General features: G+C 40.3%; 1 protein-coding gene across 1 annotated transcript; it reads right to left on the bottom strand.

Annotated features, from left to right (window-relative positions):
- Positions 1-6,516: 6,516 nt before the first annotated feature.
- Positions 6,517-7,464, bottom strand: LOC136155655 (olfactory receptor-like protein OLF4). Its single transcript, XM_065917621.1, has one exon. The coding sequence runs from the start codon at positions 7,462-7,464 to the stop codon at positions 6,517-6,519; it is 948 nt and encodes a 315-aa protein (XP_065773693.1).
- Positions 7,465-20,436: the final 12,972 nt, after the last annotated feature.

Here is a 20,436-nt window from a genome sequence, read left to right as displayed (position 1 = left end):
TATTGGAGAGAGCATGAGATGACTGACACAGGTTTTACCACACAAAATTTAAAATTCTCAGAAATTCTGCACAAACAATTTTATACATTATGACATATCTAAGGGTAAACAGCAATCTTGATAATAAAAATCCAATTCTTAGTTTGAAAGCATATAATAATTGAAAAAAAAAAGGAGCAAATATATGCTGAACTTCCTATATGAAAGCAAAGAACTTGACTGGTCAGTTTTTAAAGGTGTCAGTAATGGGTTAACAATTCTACCAGATCAAATCAGTGAATTAAAGGATATCAGTCCTGAATATTCACTGCAAAGACTGATGCTGAAGCTGGAACTCCACTACTTTGGCCACCTGATGCAAAGAGCTGTCTCACTGTAAAAGACCCCTATGCTGGGAAAGATTGACGGCAAGAGAAGGGAATGACAGGGGATGAGTTGGTTGGATGGCATCACCGACTTGATGGGCATGATTTTGAGCAAGCTCTGGGAGTTGGTGATGGACCGGGAAGCCTGGCGTGCTTCACTCCATGTGGTCACAAAGAGTCAGACATAACTGAGCAAATGAACTGAACTGAATTATTCAACACATATATTTAATATTATGCATAATGAATTAATTGCAGGATAAGCTCTTTGGCATGCAATTTTGATGTAATATATATTTTTTAATTTTAATATTAGAGGGATGGGATGGGGACAGAGGCAGGAGGGGGGATCGGGATGGGGAACACATGTAAATCCATGGCTGATTCATGTCAATATATGGCAAAACCACTAAAATATTGTAAAGTAATTAGCATCCAACTAATAAAAATAAATGAAAAAATAAATAAATAAAAAGTCTCTCTCTCACACACACACATACACACACACAGAAAAAGAGAGAGTGGAGACACTGAAATGTATGCCCCATCAAGGGCTGTTTCAGGGGAAAAGTTTGCCAGCATTCTAGATCTTATTCTTCATAGTTAAATATGCTTCTGATAGAAAAATAAGCTACACCACTATACAACCCTTCACAGCTAATACCCTATAACTCTTCTTCAGTTAATGGCAGACGTGCTTGGACTTAGGTTCTACTTTGAAAACACTTTGCACATCACACTCCTTCTTCCAAATGGGCTTCTATGGCCATCATTTAGTGGCTAACACTGACCCTTGCATTGTCAAGCTCAGTACTCACTTCTTTTTTCAGCATCATGAAATAATACATGATTAATTAATCATGTACTAATTAATTAATCATTAATTTATCAGTCAAGACAACATACAAACTCAGTGTTCGTGGCTCTGGTTTAGTCTGCATTGGCTCTCATATGAACTGAGGTGAATATTCTTGGCTGCCATTCCCTTTGGCCATATCTTGCAGTATTTACTGGGCTCCTGGACTCACCTGGGTGGAGTTCTGAGAGGAAAGTCTCAACATAGATGCCCCAACTCCTCTTGGATGGTTGATGATGGAGATAGAAACTCTGTCTACAGATAAGACAGTGGGATGGAGTCAAGCACTGGTCCCCCAGCTAGAGTTTTGACTCTGCAAGCATCAGCCATGCCCCAATCTAGTCCAAGGTTGCACAGGCAGAGGGACTGCAGCACAGGAAATATTGATGGCTCTTTATGTCTGCTCATTAGCATGATTCCCTTTTGTGACTACCACCTCTAATGACTGATTTCCCTGAGGGACACTGGTCTGGTCACAGAGGAAAAGATTCCTGCTCATACTCTGTGTTTAGGTTACAGAGTATATAGCTTTACAATTTCTGCAGACCAAATTGCCTTCACCTGAACTTTTGAACGAAAGTATATGCATTCATTCCAGATGTGTGATCAATTTTAATATTTCTATGCAAGGACTCATGAATCACACCAAATAATATATATCTGAAAAAGTTTGAATTGGTATTCTCAAAGAAAATTGGCATTTTCAAATACTTAAAATCAATTTTTTTAAAATTTTAAACTCAAGACAAATTAAAAGGGATTAATAAATTAAAAGGTATTACTGTTGTTTTGTTGTTAAGTCATTTCTGACTCTTTGCAACCCCATGAACTGTAGCCTGCCAGATTCCTCTGTTCATGGGATTTCCCAGGCAAGAATACTGGAGAGGGTTACTTCTATATTGTACATTAATTGTCCATTTATTCCCATAATCTTGATAGGAATATAAACTGGAGCAGCTACCATGTAAAAGAGTAGGGAGACTGCTCAAAAAAATAAGTATAAAATTACCTTATGATCCAGGTATCCCAATTTGAGTATTTATCCTAAAAATACAAAAACACAAATGTGAAAAGATACATGCAACCTTCAGTCCATCACAACATTATTTTCATCAGCCAAATATGGAAACAACCTAAGTGGCCATCAATGAATGAATGGATAAAGAAGAAGTCATGTATGTATGTAAAATGTAATGCTACACAGTTATACAAAAATGATGGAATCTTGGAGGGGGAGACTAAGATGGCAGAGTAAGAGGATGGGGAGCCCACCATGCCCAAAGACACATCAAAAGTAACCTACACGTGACATATGCACACAACTGAGTTTAAAATAGATAACTAACAAGGACCTACTGTACAGCACAGGGAACTCTATCCAATACTCTGTAATAGCTTACGTGGGAAAAGAAGCTAAAAACAGCGGATATACCTACATGTATTGCAGATTCACTTCTCTGTACCCCTGAAACTAACCCAGCAATGTATATAAGTTATATCACAGTAAAATGTTTAAAACATAGTTGCAGAAATAAAAACATGTGAGAAAATTCAACATCCATTCATGATATAACAATCTTCATCAAAGCGGGCATAGAGGGCACATATCTCAACAAAATAATGGCACTTATGACATAAACACAACCAACCTCACATTCTACAGTGAAAAGTTGAAAACACTTCCTATAATTTAGGAACAAGACAAGGATATCTACTCTCTCTACTTCCAATATTCACTCTTAATACTTCAAAATACTTACAACATTTCCCACAGAAATAGAATTAATATTCCTAAAATTCAGGGCTTCCCTGGTGGCTCAGATGGTAAAGAATCAGCCTGCAATCGTGACTGCCTGCTGGTATTGCAGGTTCATCAACCCCTGGGTCAGGAAGATCCTCTGGGGAAGGGAATGGCTGCCCACTCCAGTGTTCATGCCTAGGGAGCCCCATGCATAGAGGAACCCTGGCAGGCTACCATCCATGGGGTTGCAAAGCAATGGACACAACTGAAGGACTGACACTCATGCGCGCCTAAAATTCATATGGAACTACAAAAGAACCTGAATAGCCAAAGCAATTGCAAAACAAAATCAAACAACTAACCAAACAACTCTCCCTCCTATGACAACAAAGCTGGGCTTATCATTCTCCTAAACTTCAGGCTATACTGCAAAGCTGCAGTCATCAAAATGGCATGGTACAGGCACAAACAATCAATGGAGCAGCATAGAGAGCCAAGAAATAAACCACACACTTATGGCCAATTAACCCATGACAAAGAAGGTAAGAACAATAATGAGAAACAAAAAGAGTCTTTCAGCAAGGGTGCTAGTAAAACTGGACAGCTACGTACAGGGAATTAGATTAAAATATTTCTCACACCATATGCAAAAATAAACACAGTTGGATTAAAGACTTAAATGTAAGACTGAAAACCATAAAAATCATAGAAGATAACTAGGTAGAACAGTCTTTGAGCTAAATAATAGCAATATTTTTAGATCAGTCTCCTAAAGCAAATGAAGTAAAAGCAAAAATAAACAAATGTGACCTAATTAGACTTGAAAGCTTTTGCAAAGCACAGAAAGCCATTGAAAGCTTATTGATATAACAATCAAAATAAACAAATGTGAAGGCAATTGTAAAAATCTGCTACTTCTTTTTTGGGCATTTGCACCAATACTGGAGACAGCATTCATGCTCATTCTATTTTTCAAGTAACTTCAAAAAACTGTATTAAAATGTGATCCTATTGAGGTTACTTTCCAGGAAGCCAGGGGAAATTGTAATAAAATAAATACTTGTGGAGGAAAAATAGGTAAGCATGAATTACAGGCTGGGCAAGAATTCAACCGCTCTTGTCAGTTGCCCTTTGATCATAACAATGGAAGAGATCTCTGATTATAATGAGAATTTATAATGGATGATATTCAAATGGACATGCATCAATTCTTTTATTATTGTGGCTAAGTTTAGAAAAAAGTGAGATATTTGATTTAGAGCTGTGGAAAGATGCATGAGTGGGAAGTACTGTAAATTTTCAAGGGAAAACAGGAATATAATACAGCACGTCTCCTAGATATAAATGAGTTCTTTTCCAAGAGTGTATTCTTCAGTCCAATTTGTTCTCAAGTCCAACAAAGTTGGCCTAGGTACCCAGCTAGCACAATCAGTTACATAGTACTATAATCAGTTTCCCTGGAGAAATGGCAACCCATTCCAGTATTCTTGCCTGGGACATCCCATGGAGAGAAATACCTGGTAGGCTACAGTCCACTGGGTCACCAGAATCGAACATAACTGAGTGACTAAACCACAGCCGTCACTGTAATAGGTTAATACTATCTTTCACACAAATAACACATAAAAAACAAGTGTAAAACATAAAGAAAACTTTCTCAATCTTACTGTGCAGTGCCTTGAAAAGTACAGTGGTAGAGAACAGCAGCTGGCATATAGGGGTTGGTGTTGAGTGAATAGACAGAATTATTGACTGGAGGAGGGAGAGGAGATGGACGAGGGCAGAGATGAAGGACCATTAGCAGTACGAGATGGAAGTTGAAATTTCACTCATGCCTGATGTTGATGGCACAGGTTCTGGTTCCTTGCTGGATTCATTTGACCTACCCTCTTGGAAAAACTTCCCAGTAGTTCCCGGGCTACTCTGGTAGCTCAGTTAGTAAATAATCCACCCGCAATGCAAGAGACCCTGGTTCAATTCCTGGGCCAGGAGACAGGTTAGGCTACCCATTCCAGTATTCTCTGCCTTCCCTGGTGGCTAAGATGGTAAAAAAAAAAAAAAAAAAAAAAAAAAAAAAAAAAATCCACCTGCAATGCAGGAGACCTGGGTTCAATCCCTGGGTTGGGAAGATGCCTTGGAGGAGGGCATGGAGACCCATTCCAGTATTCTTGCCTGGAGATTTCCATGGACAGAGGAGCCTGGTGGCTACAGTCCATGCAGTCACAAACAGCTGGACACAGCTGCATGACTAAGCACTTGAAAAAACAATCTGCTGATGTCTTGATGTAGCTTTTTCTCCTATCAGAGATGACACGGCAGCACTGGATTGCATTTTGAACAGCTGCTGCAGCCTTCGTGTACCATTCTGCAATCCTAGGTCCCATGCCTCAAAAGCTCATTTGTTCTTGTTGTTCAGTTGCTCAGTCATGTCCAACTCTGTGAGACCCCACGGATGGCAGCACACCAGACTTTCCCATCCATCACCATCTCCCAGTTTGCTCAGACTCCTGTCTATTGAGTCAGTGATGCCATCCAACCATCTCATCCTCTGTCGCCCCTTCTCCTGCCCTCAATCTTTCCCAGCATTGGGATCTTTTCCAATGAGTTGACTCTTCTCATGAAGTGCCCTCTCAAATAAAGAAATTCCCTGACTATTTCCTGTGTCCTGGATCTCTCCTGTTCTTCAGTTATATCTTCTTCTTCTTGTCTCTCTTATTAGTTTTACTGGCCCTCCAATTCCTTCCTTTCACCTCACTCCACTATCTCAGTTATTATTGTTTCCATCATTATTACTCAGAGCCTTTTAGCTGTACCAGCAATATCACGACTGCTTTCATGCTTGCTTCTGGACATCCTGGGCTTGAAATAAACATAGAGTACTACTGTAACCTATATAATACTCTACACACACACACACACACACACACACACACACACACAATATGTCACCTAAAGTTCTTTTTGTCAAAAAGAGTATGTGTGAATATATATATATATATACATGTTTATACATGTATCTATATAGAGAGAGACACTCACAAGTTGACACTTAAACAAGAGAGTTAAGGGTTCTAACTTTTCACAGTCTGAAATCCTCCTGTAACCTGACAGTTATTTTTCTATATCCCTGATACAACCAACTGTGATAAAAATAATATAAATCCTCCTGGTTGTTAAGTGTATTTTTAAATGATTAATGTAACTCATAACTATTACTTCTGGGAAATAGGAGAAAAATTGTTTTGAATGGCATGTGTAATTTAAGAAGTAATTATTGTTAATAAATCTATGATGCTCCATCAAATAATAGAATCTCCAAATATTTTGACCCAAAGGTAGGAAAATTTTGAAGTAGGAAAAAATAAAAACTACCTATAAATAAGAAAAGAAAAAAATCTTAATAAGGAGAATTCCTAAAATTGCAAAGATGCTGAGTTCAAAGGTGAAGAGACAAATGCAAATCCCAGGAAACAAATAGGAGAAAATTTTATTCCACAGTGATCAAAAATTCACAGTTTCTGGTTCCAAGGCATTGAGTTATGCAAACCAGGGGACTAGGGTATTTGGCCTTTTAATCTTGGCATAAAGTAGAATCTCTTCAGAGCCCCTTTTATATCTTGATTTCTCAGACTGTAGATGAAGGGGTTCAGCAGGGGTGTGATCACAGAGTACATCACCGAGGCAATTGTACTTGAATATGAGGTGTGAGTAGCAGCAGAGCTAAGGTAAACTCCTGAGGCTGTAAAATAAAATAGGGAGACAACCAAGAGGTGGGACACACAGGTAGAAAATGCTTTATACCTCCCCTGAGACAATGAGATTTTACATATGCAGGAAACTATTTTAGAGTAAGTGTAAAGGATACCAGCAAAAGGACCGACACCCATCAGGACAGCTGCAAAATACATCACTATGTTATTAAGAAAGTTGTCAGAACTGGAAAGTTGTACCACCTGACTGAGTTCACAGAAAAAGTGGGGGATTTGCATTTCTGGACAGAAGGACAGTCGCAGCACCATTAGGCTGTGTAGCAAGGAATGCAAGGCAAGCAGCACCCAGGATATCAGAACCAGCAGTCCACAGAGCCGGGGACTCATGATGACCGTGTAGTGCAGGGGATGGCAGATGGCCACATACCGATCATAGGCCATCACACTCAGGAGAATGTCATCTAAATCTGCAAAGAGAATGTAAAAATATATCTGGGTGATGCAGCCTTCATAGGTGATATCTTTGCTCTGTGTCTGGATGTTCCACAGCATCTTTGGGAGGGTGGTGGTGGTGAAACAGATGTCTACAAAGGACAGGTTGGAGAGGAAGAAGTACATGGGTGTGTGGAGGTGGGAGTCTGAGCTGACAGCCAAGATGATGAGCAGGTTTCCAAACACAGTGATCAGATACATGGAGAGAAAAAGCCCAAATATGAGGGGTTTTAGTTCTGCTTCCTTTGAAAGTCCCAGAAGAAGAAATCTTGAAATTTGTGTATTGTTTCTTGGCTCCATGGTGTGGAGGTGACTACCAGGAAAAAGGAAAATAATGACAATTTTTACACCTACTAATTAACTGAAATACTGTAATTTCTGTTTAGCCCTCAAGAAGTTGATGTTGATATTTTATTTGCAGATAAGTTCTCTTTTAGAGTATGTGTGTATGTTGAACCGCTTCAGTTGTGTCCGACTCTGCAACCCCAAGGACCGGAGCACACCAGCCTCCACTGTGTATGGGATTTCCCAAGAAAGAATTCTGGTGTGGGTTGCCATGCCCTCCTCCAGCGGTTATTTCCAACACAGATATTGATCCTGCATCTCTTGAATGGGTACTGCATTGCGTGCATTTCTAAATCACTACGTCACTGCGGAACTCCTTGAAGCTATACTTCATTTCATTTCTGACTAGGAATTTTTGACCTATTTTCATCACATTTGCTAAGAGGTCATATATTCTAGAGTTTTAATGTGATATTCATTCATTCTTTTGAGAAATACATATTTAGTGCTAGCCATGTTCCAAGATACTTTGACCACTTCATGCAAAGAGTTGACTCCTTGGAAAATACCCTGATGCTGGGAGGGGTTGGGGACAGGAGGAGAAGGGGAGGACAGAGGATGAGATGGCTGGATGGCATCACCGACTCGATGGACAAGAGCTTGGGTAAACTCCAGAAGTTGGTGATGGACAGGGAGGCCTGGTGTGCTATGATTCATGGAGTCCCAAGGAGTCGGACATGACTGAGTGACTGAGCTGAACTGATATTCCAAGAATATGGAGACAAGAAGTAGAAAATGCTGAAAAGTAAACCTCTAGCAATCCAAGGATGGAGAATGAGGTTATGTGCATAAAATATGATAGAATATGCCAGAATGAGATAGATGCTATGACAAAACAAAGCCAGGTATAAAAGAAAGTGGTAGGAGGTGTTATTTTGTCCTGAGTGTTCAGGAAAGTCCAGCAAACTAGGTGATGTTTGAAAAGATTCTTAATGAAAGAGAGAAGGAGATAGTGTGATGTCAGAATTGTGTGCCTGGAAGAGGGAGCTGCCACTGCTAAGGACCTAAGGAAGATGCTGGTTCCACATGTTCAAGTGCAAACAAGGAAACCAGTGGGCCAGAAGGAAAAGCAGGAGGGGGAGTGATTAGAGATGGTGTCAGGGCTACTGAGGAACAAGGTGGCCTTCCTGCTACAGCTGAACCTGCAGTTCACAGAGAATCCCTCCTTCCATGAGGTTCCTTACACATTATCAATTTAGCTATAAAACCATCCTATGAATTATATCAGATTCGCTTACTGATTCTATCTTTTGCTTTGATCTGTGTATATAAGTCATTTAGCATTTGGGTCCAGGTGCCTCTGCTGTAAGAACTGTCCTCCCTTTCAAAACAAAAGCATACACACACAACACACACAACACACACACACACACACACACACACACAGCACTCACACACACATACACACACAAATACACACACAGAGCACACACACACACAGAGCGCACACACACACACACAGCACACACAAACACACAAAACACACATGGCACATACACACACAGCACACACAGAGCACACACACACATACACACAGCACACACACACACAGCACACACACAGAGCACACACACACACACACACACACACATTTTCTGTGTTGTGTCACCATCATACACTAGTCACCAAAATTCACCCTGTTTAGGCTGTGAGAGGTTACAACTCAGCTTGTCAGGTCAAATAATTATTCTCCAAAGGAATTTATAATTTTTACCATGAAATTCCAGTTTATAAACTTTTCATGGAACAATTAATGCCAGGTTCGTTTTTGGTATAGCCAATGTCTGCTTGGTATTTTGAGAATAATTAAAAGGATGAGAGTGAAAGAAACAGGGAGAAATGAAATGGATATATGGACATGAAGGGAAAACTTTATCCAATATATTCAGTGACAGCTGAGACAATGCAATAAAGAAAGATTTCCTTGCTTCATCAACATTCCAACTCCAGTGGCATCTCTTTGACGCCCAGAAAAAATAATAAAAAGTATATTTTTCCAAGGACATAAACAGGGATTATATATTCATGACATGATATATCTTATAGTTTAAATATCCCAAGAAAATAAGCAAATGGAATATAAACTACCACTTCAGTTCTAAGGAGATGGATGAAACTGGAGCCCATTATACAGAGTGATGTAAGGCAGAAAGATAAACACCAACACAGTATACTAATGTATATATACGGAATTTAGAAAGATGGTAATTAAAGGTTCTTGCTGAATGATAAGACGCCAGGATTCTTGGCCTCTGGAGGAGATGAATTCAATCCGAGGTCAGAGACGAGGCTGGAGCTCTCAGAGCTTTTGTGTAATAAAGTTTTATTAAAGTATAAAGCAGATAGAGAAAGCTTCTGACATAGGCATCAGAAGGGGGCAAAAGAGAACCACCCCCTCCTAGTCTTTGGCTGTATGTTATATAGTCACTCACAGTCTGTTAATGAAAATAAAGGAATGTCATAAAATTTAGAATGGCACCAGATAATTCATCTCTGGCCATAAAACGATTGACTTGAATCTTGTAGAAGGGCAAAATACCAACAAATAGTGTCATTTACATAGATTAGGGAAACAATACCTGAGTAAGTAAGCTAGGCCATTTGGTGGAACCAACTTGAAGATAGAGTCTGGGGTACATTAACATAGCTTAAGACAACATTTCCATAAGAAAAAGAAATGTATCAGTTAACTTAAGGTTTGAGAATAGTTAGCTTTAGGTGAGACCAGGTGTCATGGCAACACAGCATTTTAAGAGAAACCTCCTTTTAAATTTGTATAGAGAAGGAAAAACATATCCCTGGTTTGTTTCTTCCTGCCTTTTAAGAGAGATAAAAATGTCTGGCACTTGCAGCCTCTTTCCTCCATTTGGAGACCCCTGGCCTTCCTGCCTGTTACCCTCTCAGTAACGATAACCCTATATGCAAGACAGAAAAAGAGACAGAAATGTATAGAACAGACTTTTTGGGCTCTATGGGAGAAGGTGAGGGTGGGATGATCTGAGAGATCAGCATTGAAACATGTATATAATCAAGTGTGAAACAGATGGCCAGTCCAGGTTGGATGCATGAGACAAGTGCTCAGGGCTGGTGCACTGGGATGACCCAGAGGAATGGGATGGGGAGGGAGGTGGGAGGGGAGATCGGCATGTGGAATGCATGTAAATCCATGGCTGATTCATGTCAATGTATGGCAAAAACCACTACAATATTGTAAAGTAATTAGCAATATAAATGAAAAAAAAAAAGAAATAAATACAACAAAAGTTGGATATATTTTATATGGAGATGCAGAATATTTCTTTTTCTTGAGGCGTTTTCCTACTTGCTTACTTCAGTTCATAAATAAGATGATTAGACTTATTGTCTACTTTTACTGGAAGCCTTTTATGCCTCCAATCCTTCTATCGGAGCTTCCTTGGAGGCTCAGCGGAAAAGAATCCGCCTGCAATCCAGGAGGCCAAGGTTCAATCCCTGGATCAGGAAGATCCCCTGGAGAAGGAAATTGCAACCCACTCCAGTATTTTGGCCTGGGAAATTCCATGGACAGAGGAGCTTGGTGGGTTACAGTCCATGGGGTCACAAAAGGGTCAGACACAACTTAACAACTAAACCACCACCACCATTCCTTCTAACTGAACTTCCTCTGTTACCATTTATCAACATTGACTAGTGAAGGGTTCACTTTATTTTTAGAACTAAATAGATACACTAACATTAGGAAAGCCAGAAACAACCACAGTGACCTCTGGCCTCTGGATATGCTAGATTGGCCCTCAGGTGACCTCAGGTACATGCTCCTGGCTTCTGTCCTCTCTGAACCTCCCCTGAAATGTGTGCAGAGCTCTCACCTGCCGGCAGACTAAGAAGGCTTTCCCTGTAGAAGTCCGAGTTCCTTTCTAAATGATTAATGATGCAGGCTGAAGTTTTGTGCCTAAACAAGACAACAGGAAGGGATAAAATCAAGCATTACCTCCCAGACAGATTCAGGGATCTAAATTAAGAACTAGGTCCTCACCAACCAAAGCGGCACAGGCGGAGGGGCTACAGCAGAGGAGATATTTGCAGCTTCTTGTGTCAGCTCACAGGGCTTCTCCGGTGGCTCAGTGATAAAGAATCCACCTGCAATGCAGGCGTCTCAGTAGATGGGGGCTTGGTCCCTGGGTCAGGAAAATTCCCTGGAGGACTGCATGGCAACCCACTCCAGTGTTCTTGCCTGGAGAATCCCATGGACAGCGTTGCCTAGAGGGCTACAGTCCATGGGTCATAAGAGTTGGACAGGACTGAAGGGACTTAGCAAGCATGCACACATGTCAACTAATTAGGGATATTTTCCTTTTATTACACCAGCCTCCAAGTACATGACTTCCCTTTGGGACACTGGGCTGGACACAATGCAATTATTTTTCCGTTGATTCTCTGTTACTAGGTGTTTGCATTATAAGTTGGCTGACTCAGTTTTTATCACCCCTTCCCCTTTAATTCTCCTCCTTTCAAAGCACTAAGACTCCCAGAATCTCATCACATCTCTGAGATCTAGTTCTTCTTTAAACTATAACACTGAGGATTTGTCTTGACAAGTTCCCTTGGGTCTTCAAAATGTTTATTTGTGGTAGAGAAAAAAAAAACACTACTGAAATCTTTAAAACTACTATTTTCCTATTGAGAACTGAGGACGACATTGCTCCTTCAGAATAAAATTGTGGGTATTATATTCCCTGGATTTATGCTAGTTTTTCCAAGCCAATTAAAATTTTCTCAGTTATATCAGAAGTCAACAGCTGCCTTTAGTCTCTCACTATAAAATGTTTATAACTATAAGAAAAATATTTATATGTTGATATGATAAGTGAAAATCGCTCAGTCATGTCTGACTCTTTGGCCCACATGGACAATACAGTCCATGGAATTCTCCAGGCCAGAATCCTGGACTGGGTAGCCATTCCCCTCTCCAGGGCATCTTTCCAACCCAGGGATCAAACACAGGTCTCCTGCATTGCAGACAGATTATTTACCGGCTGAGCCACAAGGGAAGCCAAGGAATCCTGGTGTGGGTAGCCTATCCCTTCTCCAACGGATCTTCCTGACACAGGAATTGAACCAGGGTCTCCTGCATTGCATGTGGATTCTTTACTAACTGAGTTATTAGAGAAGTCTGATATGATATTAACATGACCATAAACCAGGCTTCCCAGGTAGCTCCGTGGTAAAGAATATGCCTGTCAATGCAGGAGACTTTAGAGATGCAGGTTTGATTCCTGGGTCAGGAAGATTCCCTGGAGGAGGAAATGACAACCCACTACAGTATTCTTCCCTGGAGTATCCCATGGACAGAAGAGTCTGGCAGGCTACAGTCCAAGGGGTTGCAACCAGTTGAACACAACTGAGTGACTAACACATGACCATTAAACTATCTCAGCATGTTATAGTGATTGTCAGATTTAATTTTTTATATAGTGTGGGTTTTGAGGTAGCACTTTTAAGAACTCCATTCTCCATTGTCAGATTGGAACACAGAAGGATTTAATGTTCTGCTTAAAAGTACAAACCAAGCAAGGGCTGGAGTCTGGATTGAGGTCTTTCAGTACTGGAACGCTGTCCCAGTGATTCTCAACCAGACATGGTTTTGACACTGGAGATACTTGGCAATATCAGAAGGGAAGCTACCAATCTCCTATAAACACAGAAAAGCTCCCAATACAAACATTTCTCCTTCCCAAGTCAGTGTAAGAATGTGAGTAATCCTATTCCAAATAAGAATATCTATAAATTCACTATTCATACAAATCACCAAGGTCTGTGGTTCAAATGCAGATTAGGATTCCTCAGGTCTCTAGTGGTCCAGGGACTGAATATCAGATTCCAGTTCAAATTCTTTACACCCTGATAAAAAGGGAACTTCTTTAACACTACCCCTGGTGGTCCTTTATACTTGCCACTCCAAATAATGTTTTCAGAGCCCTGTGTATGTCTTCATACCTTAGACTATAGATGAAAGGGCTCAGCATGGGTATGATCACAGTGTACATCACTGAGGTGATTGCACTTGACTCTGAGCAGAAGGGCATGAGTAGCCACAGGGCTGAGGTCCACTCAAAGCCCATCCATTGAAACAAGGATACAAGTGAGAGGTGAGATGCACAGGTGTAAAGCACTTTGTACTTCCCCCAAGCTGATGGTGTTGCAGATAGAGAGGAACCTATCTTAGAGAAAAGGATGCCAGGTAAGACATTTGTTGTTCAGTCACTCAGTTGTATCTGACTCTTTGTGACCCCATGAACGGCAGCACACCAGGCTTCCCTGTCCCTCACCATGTACTGGAGCTTGCTCAAATTCATGTCCATCCTGTCAGTGATGCCATCCAACCAACTCATCCTCTGTTGTTCCCTTCTCCTCCTGCCTTCAATATTTCCCAGCATCAAAGTCTTTTTTAATAAGTCAGCTCTTCACATCAGGTGGCCAAAATATTGGAGCTTGAGCTTCAGCATCAGTACTTTCAGTGAAAATTCAGGACTGGTTTCCTTTAGTATTGACTCATTTGATTTCTTTTCAGTCCAAAGGACTCTCAAGAGTCTTCTGCAACATCACAATTCAGAAGTATTATTTCTTTGGTGCACAGATTTCTTTATGTTTCAACTCTCACATCCATACCTGACTACCTGAAAAACCATAGCTTTGACTAGATGGATTTTTTTTGGCAAAATCCCTGCTTTTTAATATACTGTCGAGGCTTGTCAAAGCTTTTCTTCGAAAGAGCAAGTGTCTTTTAATTTCGTGACTGCAGTCACCATCTGCAGTGATTTTGGAGCCTAAGAAAAGAGTCTCTTACTGTTTCCATTTTTTCCCCATCTCTTTCCCTTGAAGTGATGGAACCAGATGCCATGATCTTAGTTTTTTGAATGTTGAGTTCTAAGAATGCTTTTTCACTCTCCTCTTTCACTTTCATCAAGAGGCTCTTTAGTTCCTCTTCACTTTCTGCCATAAGGGTGGTGTCATCTGCATTTCTGAGGTTATTGCTAGTTCTCCTGGCAATCTTCATTCCAGCTTCTGCTTCATCCAACCCAGCATTTCTCATGACGTACTCCGAATATAAGTTAAATAAGAAGAGGGACAATATACAGCCTTGACATACTCCTTTCCCAATTTGTAACCAGTCCATTAAACCTGGAATACAACAGTTTCAAATTACAGCATTATGTCATTAAGAAAGATGTCACAATTGACTAGATGGACCTCTTATTTGCTTTTACAGGAAACGTACAGAATTCCAAGAAGGTAAAGAAGGACAGTTGCAACAATGTTAATCTTTGTAATAGAGAATGTAGGGCACTCTTGAACCTAACACCAGAACCAGCAATCCACATAGTGTGTTTGTGTGGGGTGGTGGATGTTCATGGGGACAGGATAGTGCAGAGTTTGACAGACGGCTATGAAGAGGTCATAGGTCTTTGTGGTCAGTATAATGCTTCCCAAATCTACAAAGAGTAGTTAACAGTATATTCACAGGTTATGGCTTTGCTTTCTTTGGGATGGTGGTGAATGTGAAACATATCTTAAAAGAACAGATTGGAAAAGAATTACATGGGTGTGTGGAGGTGGGAGTCAGAGATGGTGGCCAGGATAACGAGCAGGATTTTAAGCTCAGTGATCTGGAACATGGGAGAATATGTGCAAATATAAGGTGCTGCAGTTCTGGTTTCTCTGGTAATTGCAGAAGAAGAAATTGTGAAATTCGTGTATCATTTCCTGGTCTCAAGTGGCCCTCATCAACTTATGGATTTTTGTCTCTTTGTAATAGCCATTCTTCCTGTGGAAGGTGTACCTCTTGCAATTTTGGTTTCTGTTTCTTTGAAGATTAATGATGTTAAGCCACTTTTCTTGTGTCTGTTGGTCATTTGTATGTCTTCCTTGGGAGAAAATGTCTATTGAGGGTCCTCTACCCATTTTTAATGTGGTTGTATATTTATTTATTTAATGGAGTTGTCTTAGTCTGATATATAGTTTAAGCTTTCTGTTTCTGCCTATCAACCTGATCTTTTGGGTAACTTTGCCTTCTCATTTCAAGTAGAAGAGATGACTTCAACTTTACTTATAAGAAAGTTCTGGGTGCTGACCTCCCTCAGCTTTTCTTTATCTGGGAGAGCCTTTATTTCTTCTTCATATGCAAAGGATACCTTTGCTGGATGGAGGATTCTTGGCTAGCAGTTTTTACATCACGATAGTTTGAGAATGATATTCCATTCTCTCTTGGCCTGTGGAGTCTCTGCTAAGAACTTTGTTGATAATCCAATGTGGGTATCTTTGCAGGGTGCTCACTTTTTTTCCTGGATACATTTAATATTCTTTCTTTTTAATAACTTTGATTAAAATGTAATTGTTTTACAGTGTCATATTAGTTCCAGGTGTACAGCAAAATTATATGCATATATATAGATAGATTCTTTTTTTAGATTCTTTTTCCACTATAGATTATTACAAGATATTGAGTTTATTTCCCTGTATTTAATTCCCTAGGGCCCTTGTTGACTGCCTATTTTTAAATATACATGCTAGTATATAAAAACAGCATTCTTTCACTGACATTTGAAAAAAGAATTTATTTATTTATTTGCTTTATTTCTTCTTTTTCCCATTTATTTTTATTAGTTGGAGGCTAGTTACTTTACAATACTGTAGAGGTCTTTGCTGACTGCCCCGAGTCTTTCTTGCTCTGCAGGGGCTTTCTCTGGTTGCGGAGGGGCTGGCGCTACTCCTCACTGCGGTAGGAGCACTTCTCACCGCGCTGACCTCTCCTGCCACAGAGCGCGGGCTCCATACTGCAGGCTCAGCAGTCGCGGTGCCCCGGCTTCGTGACTCTGGGGCGTGTGGAATCTTTCACGACCAGGGATCAACCCAACGCCTGTTCCCACCTTGGCAGGCAGATTCTTACCTACTGACCCACCAGGGAAGTCTTTTCTTTCATTGACTTTTGACAGTTTTAATATGTGTGTGTTGGAGAAGGTCTTTTGCACTGAAACATTCATGTGTCGTATTATAATACCTCTGTGGATGTGTACATTCGATTCCTTCCCCAGACTTGGGAAATTCTCAGCTATTGTTTCTATGCATAATCTCTCTGATCCTTTCTCCCTCTCTTCTGCTTTTGAGACACCCAGTATCCTTCTTATTGTTGGTAGAGTCAGAAGTTTCTCAGAGAATATCTTCATTAAAAAAAAAAAAAAAATCTCAGTTCTGTCCTCACATCTACCTGAATCATTCTACCTTTGAACTCACTCTCTCTATTCCATATGGTCTCCACTTCCAGTGCTTTGCAGTTCATCCTTCATCTCAGATACTGATTCTTCAATGCCAGAATTTATGTTTACTTGTGTTTAAGATCTTTCATCATTTTGGAAACCGTTCCTTATGTCCATTATTTTTATTCCTCAGCTAACTGAAGTGTCTTTGTGTGTTTTCTTGTAGCTTGTTGAGCTTCTTCATGACACTATTTTGAATTCTCCACTTGCTTGATCACAATCTTTCATGCCTGTAAATTATTTAATGGAAAACTGTTGTTTTCTTTTTGTGATTCCATGTTGTTGTGGTTTTTCATGGTGGTCAGTAGGTTGCTCCTCTGTCTGTGCATTTGAAGGACCACAGTTTTCTTATGTAGCTAAAGTCTTATATGCTTTGATTCTAACAATTCAACAGATTGCTAACAGAGGTCCTTCTATGTTTTTCAATTAAGTGACTTTGTGGCACAAGTTTTTGGTTTCTTTCACATGAGCTGCTTCTGGCTACATTTGAGGAACTGCATGTTTTACATTTCATGACCTCTTCCAGAGGCATTGTCATTGCCCTTGCCATCAATGTTTGTGCCTCCAGCATCACTGGTGACCTGGTGCTGACAGTGTCCCTGATGTGCTGGCATCTTTGCTGAGGGTCCCAGAGCGGTAGGTGATATTGCCACATCCAAGGTGACCTTGCTTGAGGGCCCCCCACCACTGGTGCCAGGTTCCCTGTGACCGCAGGTGCCGCTGCATCCAGGAGCCAGAGTTACAGGCACCACCTCCAGGGGTACTACCAGGGGTTCTGGGGCTATGGGCTCAGTTGCCTCAGCCATGGGGCTGGGATCAGCATCACTGCCTCTGCTGTTCCCCTGGTTCCACCTCCTCTATGTGAAAAATCTGCTCAGCTTCACATGTACAACCGTGTGTATCTCTGGTGGCCTGATGTGTTGGGTAGAAAAAACTTTAGTTATGGACGATGTTAGCTACAAGTTGTAGATTGAAGGGGGGAGACAAAGGGAGTGTCTTCTGCCACCATAATACTGATGTCACCAATGATAAACTTTTCCCCCAAGCTATAAGATTAAAATTGGAATAAATGCTGGAGACGGTGTGGAGAAAAGGGAACCCTCTTACACTGTTGGTGGGAATGCAAACTAGTACAGCCACTATGGAAAACAGTGTGGAGATTTCTTAAAAAACTGGAAATAGAATTGCCATATGCCCCAACAATACCACTCTTGGGCATACACACTGAGGAAACCAGATCTGAAAGACACACGTGCACCCCAATGTTCATCACAGCACTGTTTATAATAGTCAGGACATGGAAGCAACCTAGATGCCCTTCAGCAGACGAATGGATAAGGAAGCTGTGGTACATACACCCAATGGAATATTACTCAGCCATTAAAAAGAATTCATTGGAATCAGTTCTAATGAGATGGATGAAACTGGAGCCCATTATACAGAGTGAAGTAAGCCAGAAAGAAAAACACCAATACAGTATACTAACGCATATATATGGAATTTAGAAAGGTGGTAATGATAATCCTATATGCAAAACAGAAAAAGAGACACTGATATACAGAACAGACTTTTAGACTCTGTGGGAGAAGGCGAGGGTGGGATATTTTGAGAGAACAGCATCGAAACATGTATATTATTTAGGGTGAAACAGATCACCACCCCAAGTTGGATGCATGAGACAAGTGCTCGGGCCTGGTGCACTGGGAAGACCCAGAGGGATCGGGTAGAGACGGAGGTGGGAGGGGGGATAGGGATGGGGATACATGTAAATCCATGGCTGATTCATGTCAATGTATGACAAAACCCACTACAGTATTGTAAAGTAATTAGCCTCCAACTAATAAAAATAAAAGGAAAAAAAAAACACCAATACAGTATTCTAACACATATATATGGAATTTAGAAACATGGTAATGATAACCCTATATGCAAGACAGAAAAAGAGACACAGATGTACAGAAAAGACTTTTGGACTCTATGGGAGAAGGCGAGGGTGGGATGATCTGATAGAACAGCATCGAAACATATATATTATCAAGTGTGAAACAGATTGCCAGTCCATGTTGGATGCATGAGAGAAGTGCTCAAGGCTGGTGCACTGGAATGACCCAGAGGAATGGGATGGGGTGGGAAGTGGGAGGGGGGTTCAGGATGGGGAACACATGTAAATCCATGGCTGATTCATGTCAACATATGGCAAAAACCACTACAATATTGTAAAGTATTTAGCCTCCAACTAATAAAAGTAAATGGAAAAAAAAATATAGCATTCACTACTCTGTTTTTTTACTTGTATTACAGATAGTTATATTAAAAAAGTTATTCCATTGCCATTTCCTACCAGGTAAGCAAGACATTGGCAAACTTGTTTGCACAAATTGTGACCTGAACCACATGACTGGATAGGTGGTCAGGCTCTCTAGTGAGTCATCTTTGATCATGAGGTATATAGGCATACTATGCATACAGAAAGATTTGACCCTTGAATAATGCAGAGTTTTGAGCAATGGCTCCTTGTGCAATTGAAAAATCTGCCTGTAACATTGCAATCAACCCTCCTTATCCATAGGTCCACACCCTAAGATTCAGTCAACCCTTTTATAAAATTATATAAATCGCCTTGGATTTCACTTGTACAATTTTTTACATGAGTAATATATCTCATGACAATTTTTTCCAGTAAGCAAGGTAAAAATTACTCTGGATGACATTTGTCATTTAAGAAAGTATCATTCCTCATGTCACTCCACAAAAAATAGAAATGTCCAAATATTTCATATCCAAAGTTTGGAAAATTTTGAAGTAGAAAAAAGCACAACTTTAAAAAAATACCAGAACTGAAAGAGACATGTGTGCCCCAATGTTCATCGCAGCACTGTTCATAATAGCCAGTACATGGAAGCAACCTAGATGCCCATCAGCAGACGAATGGATAAGAAAGCTGTGGTACATACACCCCCATGGAATATTACTCAGCCGTTAAAAAGAATTCATTTGAATCAGTTCTAATAAGATGGATGAAACTGGAGCCCATTATACAGAGTGAAGTAAGCCAGAAAGATAAACACCAATACAGTATACTAATGCATATATATGGAATTTAGAAAGATGGTAACAATAACCCTATATGCAAAACAGAAAAAGAGACACAGATGTACAGAACAGAATTTTGGACTCTCTGGAAGAAGGCAAGGGTGGGAGGTTTCGAGAGAACAGCATTTAAACATGTATATTATCTAGGGTGAAACAGATCACCAGCCCAGGCTGGATGCATGAGACAAGTGCTTGGGCCTGGTGCACTGGGAAGACCCAGCGGAATCGGGTAGAGAGGGAGGTCGGAGGGGAGATAGGGATGAGGAATACATGCAAACCCATGGCTGATTCATGTCAATATATGACAAAAACTACTACAATATTGTAAAGTATTTAGCCTCCAACTAATAAAAATAAATAAAAAATAATACCGAAATGATAGAATGAAAAAAAAGTCTAATAAAGTGAGTAACTGAGATTGTATAGAAAAGATGATTTTTTTAAAAAATGGATATCCAAGGAAATAAGTAGTAGGAGCAAATTTCATTCTACATGGAGAAGGATGTCACAATTCCTGATTCTCAGGCTTTGAGCAGTGCAA

The sequence above is a fragment of the Muntiacus reevesi genome, chromosome 1 (assembly GCF_963930625.1).
Source record: "Muntiacus reevesi chromosome 1, mMunRee1.1, whole genome shotgun sequence".
Taxonomy (NCBI): domain Eukaryota; kingdom Metazoa; phylum Chordata; class Mammalia; order Artiodactyla; family Cervidae; genus Muntiacus; species Muntiacus reevesi.
The sequence above is the reverse complement of the archived record's forward strand: the minus strand, read 5'-3'. Positions and strand labels throughout refer to the sequence as shown.

What these genes read in the sequence shown, in the direction of transcription:
- LOC136155655 (XM_065917621.1), bottom strand. Translation starts at nt 7,464, where the DNA reads ATGGAGCCAAGAAACAATACACAAATTTCAAGATTTCTTCTTCTGGGA.